Raw genomic sequence first — 8,820 nt, forward strand, 5'->3', positions numbered from 1 at the left:
AGCCACAGCTGCTTTACATACAGAGTTAGAGATAAAGATCCACAGTTGTAATCTGCGGTACATGGATATGAGTGAACAGACTGATCTGTTGTAAACGTCTTGGAGAACATCTTGTTATCTCAGTCAGTGGTGTTGTGAAGCTGAAGGCCAAACAGGCACCTTGGAAACACCACGAAATGGTTTTCCATGTAGGGTTGAGTGATTTATTCACCACTTAAAAGAAAACATGGCACGTGCAAACAGGCGCCTACTTTTCCAGTACTGGCCCAAATTTGACAGAGCGCAACTTACACTATATGGACAAAAGTATTGGGACACATACTTATTCTTTGTTTCTTCTAAAATCTAGGCTATTAAAAAGAGCAGAGAGTCCTGTCTTTACTGTACTGGAAGACTGTCTACTAACTTTTGGAGGAACATTGCTGTGAAGATTTAGTTGATGACAGGGGGCTTTATACTCATTTAGCCTATGTCTGCTACATTTGCACATCTATATCAACAATGGATGTAACTTAAAATAGCTCAATGCATTCATTAGAAAGGCTGTCCACAAACATTTGGACATATAGTGTATGTAGAATCCTTATGTAGTCATATGGCGTCTTCCACGGTGAAGACGAAGACCTAAGTGATGTCGCCTATCATTACGCTTAGCTTAACTCTGCCTCTAAAAATACTAGGCATGCTGAGGATGAGGTCATACCGTTTTGCTGGAGATATACCGAGTATATGATTACAGGCTTTTGTCTCCATCATGAATTCGCTATTTGTCAGCACAGTGTCGAAGCAGGCCGCCACACATTGACATGTTTTGCTGAAACAGGCCAGCGAAAGCTACGAACCCTCAACTCCTAACCCTCAGCATGGCAACATGAACACATCAGTTGTGTGAACTGTTTGGCGTTCCAGCTGAGTGTGGAGGAAAGTTTTCATTTCAGATGGAAAGAGAAGAAATACGACTGACTTCACTGGACAGAAACACACACACACACACACACACACACTCACTTACACACACAATCAAACACACACTCAGAAAGAGAAGCATCAGAGAGCTCTCTAGACTAAAATAGACTTCCCTGTAACCCTAAATCTGTCCTTACTCTATACCATCTATACACATCTATACACATCTATACCATCTATACCATCTATACACATTTATACCATCTATACACATTTATACCATCTATACCATCTATACACATCTATACCATCTATACCATCTATACACATTTATACCATCTATACACATTTATACCATCTATACACATTTATACCATCTATACCATCTATACACATCTATACCATCTATACCATCTATACACATCTATACCATCTATACCATCTATGCACATTTATACCATCTATACCATCTATACACATCTATACCATCTATACCATCTATACACATTTATACCATCTATACACATTTATACCATCTATACCATCTATACCATCTATACACATCTATACCATCTATACCATCTATACACATTTATACCATCTATACACATTTATACCATCTATACACATCTATACCATCTATACCATCTATACACATTTATACCATCTATACACATTTATACCATCTATACCATCTATACACATTTATACCATCTATACCATCTATACACATCTATACCATCTATACACATTTATACCATCTATACACATCTATACCATCTATACACATCTGTACACATCTATACCATCTATACCATCTATACACATCTATACCATCTATACACATCTATACCATCTATACACATTTATACCATCTATACACATCTATACACATCTATACTATCTATACCATCTATACACATCTATACACATCTATACACATCTATACCATCTATACACATCTATACACATCTATACCATCTATACACATTTATACCATCTATACACATTTATACACATCTATACACATTTATACACATCTATACACATTTATACACATTTATACACATCTATACACATTTATACCATCTATACACATCTATACCATCTATACACATTTATACCATCTATACACATCTATACACATCTATACCATATATACACATCTATACCATCTATACACATCTATACACATCTATACACATCTATACCATCTATACACATCTATACACATTTATACACATCTATATCATCTATACACATCTATACACATCCATACACATCTATACACATCTATACTATCTATATCATCTATACACATTTCCCAGTCTCAGCTTTACATGAGAAGGATAAACCTCCTTCACTTTCAATTGCAGTCAATGTAAAAACATTTTTCCAGGCCATTCTGGAGGATTTCTATGGATCCGTTCATAATTCAATTCAGATACAACATAAGGAACAACTGATTCACACTATGTCAAAAAGTGATAAACAAGTTATTATTTTTTTTTACATTACATTAATGATCTTATTAACTTATATTCAAAATTGCTCAAACTGATAAATAAATAAATATTTCCTGATATCGGATTATTTAAATCAGAATGAACTTTTAAGAACAGTTCTTTTAAATTGTTCTTTTAAAATAATATAAAGCACCCAGTAAACACACACTGGAGTAAACACACTGCTGTCAAGGCCTCCTAATAGAAAATGTTCACCTAATAGAATTTAAAAATTGACACTGTAAAACTATTTTAGTGATACTTTAGTCATTTTGAGTGTTTTCTAGGTTTGAATTGATGGTAAAAGTTGCTAAACTGGAGTGCTCAATATTTCTGTCCTCGAGGTCCAAAGTGCAATGTTCATGGTGGGCTAAAAAAGACAAATAACAAACAAACAAATAAGGGTAAGTATTTCCCAGTATTTCTATATTTTAGTATTTTATAACACTAAACTGCATTTTGTCACTAAAATATTAAATCTAAAAATAAAATTGTAAGGATAAATAAGAATTTAATTAAATAAGAAATTCATTGATAATACATTGTAAAAAAAATAATAATTCATGGTATTACAAATATCAGTTATCTTATTGGTGAGGGTTATGAGAACACTTTAGCTGAATAATTAGTTAGAATTTGTTGCTCCCACATGAAATGATTATATATTAGGTTAAATTGGCCAGTCGAGTTTTTGGCATCAGATACGCCTCTGTTTTATGATCTATAAGTCATGGATATGATTTACATCAATGGCAAAAATGCTATGCTAAAAATATTACTTAAATTGAAATTCAGTATTATAGAATGTTAGTTGCATTGTACTGGTGGTCTAGCTCTGAAAGAAAGACAAAAAATAAAAAACTGAAAGAAAGAATAATAAAATAATTGACTAGGCAGAGTACAATGTACAGGCCAGAGGGGGTTAATGTATGACTAGGTGAGGGCAGGTCCAGCAATACTGATAAACTGGTTTTTATAGCTCTCTGAGTGTGGAACTGCCTGCCTGCCTCATACTGATACTCAGAAACTCCACAGAACGTGTCGACTCACAGCAGCACAGATCTGAGAGACTTCATAAGAAAATGACTCATCTTTTATTTAAACAGCTTTTAATTTGACTATATCTTAATTTTACTGACCAACAGTTAATTCAATTTGCATTAAATGCATTAAGCATCAATAAACCTCATCTCTGTCTAATTTTATTTTTTTACTTAACTCTTTTTTTTTGAGTTACTGCTTTGCAACAGCAAGGCCTCTGTTTTACAGTCTGCTGTATATGTTTTGAATGTAATTACTAATATATTATCCATTATATATCAATATATTATCAATTATATATATATATATATATATATATATATATATATATATATATATATATATATATATATATGTGTGTGTGTGTGTGTGTGTGTGTAGAGAATTGTATTGTACTATTGTATTATTGCAGTATATATATATATATATATATATATATATATATATATATATATATATATATATATATATATATTTGCATATAACTCTTATGGTGCATTTCCCTTCTGAGTGATTTTTTGAGATTTTACCTAAATATACTTTTGACTATTGACTATTAGCGATACTAATTAACCCACTTTTACTTTATAAATGTTACAATTTACGCTGCAAACAACATGATTTTCCCTCGTCAGCTCTGCTGTAACACACAGGCTCACACAGTTACATGCCTACATTTACATTATATCCACACCCATTATATATACACACTCATTCACAATCCAGCTGCTCTTACAACTATAAATAAAACATATTTTGATTAAATAAACTAAATGGTCTTTTTAAGAGCCACTATACTGCCTTACTCCTCCCCTAATGTGAGTAATATCCCGTCATTCTAAAGGTAGGTTAGTTAAACTAGTCTAGTTTAATATGGACCTGACTTGGTCAGTAGTGCTTATTTAATAAATGAAACAATTTATTCAGCAAACAACAAATATTTCCCTCCATCAGCACTGTCAACTACAGCACACAGCTTTACACGGCCACATACTCCCACACTCACACACACACTCACACACACTCACACACACTCACAGCACAGCTGTTCTCCAAACTATAAACACCCTAAAGTACAGTACTAAAGTAAAGACACCCACCGTTAAAGCTAGACTGGTCCAGAGCCCCTGCACTGCCCCAGTAGTCTCCTAATGTGAGTAATATTATATAATCCGGCTGTAGAATGAAGAAAGAGGCATCTCTCATTCCTTCGTGTGGCCAAAAGGTGGCACTGTTGAGTTTCCCAAGATGCCCCACAGAACATCCTCACTCACTTTTCTGTGTCTCGAATAGTCTTCTGTATTGTTCAAATCTTTATTAAACTCTGCTTTGGGCTGAAAGTAGTGGGGTTTGATGAGGGGCCTGCTTTTTTTTCTGGGACCTACAAATGAGCCCCTCAGTGTGTTTCCATATAAAGGGTGTATCCGGGTGTTTCTGGGTGTTTTAGAGGGTTTGAACTTGGACATGTTGTGACAGGCTGCTTGTGATGACTTTTCCAGAGCTTAGGAGTCCAGAGAAGACCAGAGAAGACCTCCTGCCCTGGCGTGTGAGGAGCTGGGCTGATGTTTGGAGATGTTTGGAAAGAGTTAAGGGTCCAGCTGACAGTCAGCTGATAGGCTCTGACAGACGGGGAGAGAGAGAGAAAGAGAGAGAGAGAGAGAGAGAAAGAGAGAGAGAGAGAGAGAGAGGGAGAGAGAGAGGGGAAAAAAAAAGTTTTGTTTCTCTACTAATATGTTAATCAGCTGTCCGGGACAGCGCTCCCATTGGCTGAGGCGCCGAGTCAATTTTACAGTGGGGCGCTGACGTCACGGCAGCTATAAAGCTCAGCAATGCTTTTAAACCCAATCTGCCCCGTGTGTGTGTGTTAGAGTGTGTGTGTAGCCTACCAGTGTGTGTTCACTTTAAAAAAAAAAAAAGCAAAAAAAAAAAAAAGCAAAAAGCACTCCTGCACGCGCAGGGCACACTCTTCTGTCCAAAGTGGACGAGTTGGGGTGTTAGGCTGCGCGAGGTGTTTGTTTCGCTGGTTTTACGCAGCGCCGTTTCTGCGTCCCCACGTCACGATGCGCCGCTGAAGACAGACAGAGAGAAGACAGCGAGATGTTCTGAGACAAGAGAAAGTTTCCCTTTATTCCTCCTCGAGAAGAGAGGAGGGGTGGAAGAAGGACAGAAGAAGGGGATGCATCTGTGCGCAAAGGAAAAGTGCTCGTGTTCTGGAAGTAGGAGTTGCACCGTCGAAGATCAGCGAGGACTTTTCTGGTGAAGGAGAAACGTCAAGGTTCTCGCGCTCTCCTTCAGCTCTTTTTTTGGGGGGGGTTGTTTTGTTTGTCGTCCTTCGAGAAGAAAACCAGAACAACCAGCAAGCTGGCTCACTCTCTTCTCAGCCAAGCCGTGCCGCCAGCCGCTCTTCACCCTCTTTGGAGGACTGTCAACAGCAAGAGGATGGCATCAGAGCTGGCGATGAGCAGCTCCGACCTGCCCACCAGTCCCCTGGCCATGGAATATGTTAATGACTTCGATCTGATGAAGTTTGAGGTGAAGAAGGAGCCCGTGGAGCCCGAGCGAGGCAGCTTGAGCCACCAGTGCAGCCGCCTGCTCGCCGGGGGCTCCGTGTCTTCCACGCCGATGAGCACGCCGTGCAGCTCGGTGCCTCCCTCGCCGAGCTTCTCGGCGCCCAGCCCGGGCTCCGGGAGCGAGCACAAGAGCCACCTGGAGGACTTCTACTGGATGACGGGCTACCAGCAGGCTCAGCAGCAGGCTCAGCAGCAGCAAGCGCAGCAGCAGCAGCAGCAGCAAGCGCAGCAGCAAGCCCAGCAGCAGCTCAACCCAGAGGCGCTGGGCTTCAGCCCCGAGGACGCGGTGGAGGCGCTGATCAGCAGTACGCACCAGCTCCAGCCCTTCGACGGCTATGCCAGGGGGCAGCAGTTCGCCAGCGCGGCCGGCCCAGGAGGCGCCGTGGCCGGGGACGACATGGGCTCAGCCGCCGCCGTGGTCTCAGCCGTGATCGCCGCCGCGGCAGCGCAGAACGGTGCCCCTCACCACCACCACAACCACCACCACCACCACCACCAAATGCACCACCACGGGTCCTCCGGCACCAGCGCCGCTGCTGCCGTGGGCTCCTCCGGAGGACACCACCAACACCAACACCACCAACACCACCAGCAGCAGCAAGGTCAGGAGCAACCCGGGTCCCTCCATGCGCACCACCACCACCACCACCACCAGCAGCAGCACGGGGCGGACGAGCGCTTCTCGGACGAGCAGCTCGTCACCATGTCCGTGCGCGAGCTGAACCGGCAGCTCCGCGGCGTCAGCAAGGAGGAGGTGATCCGGCTGAAGCAGAAGCGCCGCACGCTGAAGAACCGCGGCTACGCGCAGTCGTGCCGCTTCAAGCGCGTGCAGCAGAGGCACGTTCTCGAGGGCGAGAAGACGCAGCTGCTGCAGCAGGTGGAGCACCTCAAGCAGGAGATCGCGCGCCTGCTGCGCGAGCGAGATGCCTACAAGGAGAAGTACGAGAAGCTGGTGGGTGGAGGTGGTGGTGGAGGAGGTGGAGGGGGCTTCAGGGAGAGCGGAGCGAGCTCGAGCAGCGACAACAACCCCTCGTCTCCAGAGTTTTTCATGTGAGTCCTGCTGCACCTCAAGTCTGAAAGAGAGAGAGAGAGAGAGAGAGAGAGAGAGAGTGAGAGAGAGAGAGAGATATACTTTCTTTAAAGTAAGTTTTTTTGCTTTTTTGTTCTGGTCAGTCAGGCCTGGCAGTCTGTCTGCTGTTGTTGTTGTTGTTGTTGTTTTTGTTTGTTTGTGTGGAGAGACTCAACTTTTACAGTATATCATTTTTTTTTCATGCAAAACCTCCCAAATCCACCCTCCCGCTCAAACCCACACAACTTTTTGTTTCTTCATTTTGCTCAGTGCATTCATTTCCTTTTTCATTATGTATTTTTTTGCACCATCGAAACTCAGAACTCCAAACTTCCCGACTTGCAGTGTTTTTCCTTTTTGAATGGGATTGCTGTTTTTATTCCCCTTATTTTCCCTTTTCTAAAAGCATGCACCCACATGCACCAACGGTCAACTGAAGCTCCTCAGCGTTCTCTGTTTTTGCATCATGTTTTATTGTTGCTTTAAACACAGAACCCAAGAAGAACCCTCGCCGCAAACCCTGCTGCTCTCACCTCCCGCTAGAAAACGACTGTTTTGTTTTGTTGTTGTTTTGGTGGCACTTCTGTTTTCCCTGAAGTCTCAAAGTCTGAAAGTCTCAAAGTTCTGAGGACCTGCAGTTCCCCATGATCATCTCGATCATCTCGATCATCTCATGAGTCCTGCTTGCTTGCTGTTTTGTTTTTTGTTCTGTGTTTAACAAAAAGAAGAAAACTAAAAAAAAGACTGTTTAAGAACAACATAAAGACTTTAAACAAACAAACAAACAAACAAACAGACAAAGAGCAGAAAGACAGAACGAGAGAGACGGTATCGTACTCTTCGTATTATCGCCTGCATGCTGGACATGTACGGTTTTCTTGGTTTTCTTTCCTTCCTTTGTTATTTTTTATTTTGCTTGAAAACTGAACAATTTGTACTCGGATAACTCCAGCATGGCATTCATCCTCTTCCTTTATTTGCCGGCTCACTTTTTTGCTTGGAATACGTGCAAAAAAGTGAAAGAGCATCCCACCAACCTACCAAACCTACCAACCAACCAACCAACCAACCAACCATCCCACCCTGCTGAAAACAGAGCGAGAATTAAAAACAGGCTCCTCAGAGCCTCGCTGACCTGCACAGCAGGCTTTTTCTGCTGAAACTGGAAGCGATGTTTGAAGGGACAAGGACTGTGCTTAAAGAGGAGCTCCGTCTCCGGGACTTTTAAAGTCTTAGTTACTCTGTTGGCTCGTTGTTCTCACGACTGTGTAATAAACCAACTGTTTTTCATGTGAAGCTTAGGAGCAGTTGTGTTCTCTGTGAGGTATAATATTGAGGGTGTAAGCTGTTATGCTCCTGGTTGATGATAATAATAATAATGATGATGCTGATGGTGAAGATAACGATGCTGATGAGGAGGATGCCATAAGATCATGAGATTTAAGACATGGTGGTTTTGATGGTAGGGTTCACATCCCATGCACTAAACTGAGTTTCCCGATTCTAGTTTTAGTGTTAACCTATACTGGAAGGACCCAAAGCGTATGTATGTGTGTATAAGTGTATTATACAGCAGCAGGAGTGTTTGTTAGGATGCGGACTGCCAGCTTTTTTTAGCAGCATGTGCTTGCCATGAACACAGCAGCAGTTTGACAGATGTAGCCCCTCTTCCAGCCTACCACTGACTGTATTAAAATACCAAAGTATTAAAGCAAAAGAAGAACTGGGA

General features: G+C 41.5%; 1 protein-coding gene across 1 annotated transcript; it reads left to right on the plus strand.

Annotated features, from left to right (window-relative positions):
• Positions 1-5,346: 5,346 nt before the first annotated feature.
• mafa (MAF bZIP transcription factor a) lies at positions 5,347-8,387 on the plus strand. Its single transcript, XM_072694744.1, has one exon. It carries the CDS (start codon positions 5,892-5,894, stop codon positions 7,074-7,076), a length of 1,185 nt encoding a protein of 394 aa, XP_072550845.1. The 5' UTR covers positions 5,347-5,891; the 3' UTR covers positions 7,077-8,387.
• Positions 8,388-8,820: the final 433 nt, after the last annotated feature.

This window comes from Salminus brasiliensis, chromosome 13 (assembly GCF_030463535.1).
Source record: "Salminus brasiliensis chromosome 13, fSalBra1.hap2, whole genome shotgun sequence".
Classification (NCBI taxonomy): Eukaryota; Metazoa; Chordata; class Actinopteri; order Characiformes; family Bryconidae; genus Salminus; species Salminus brasiliensis.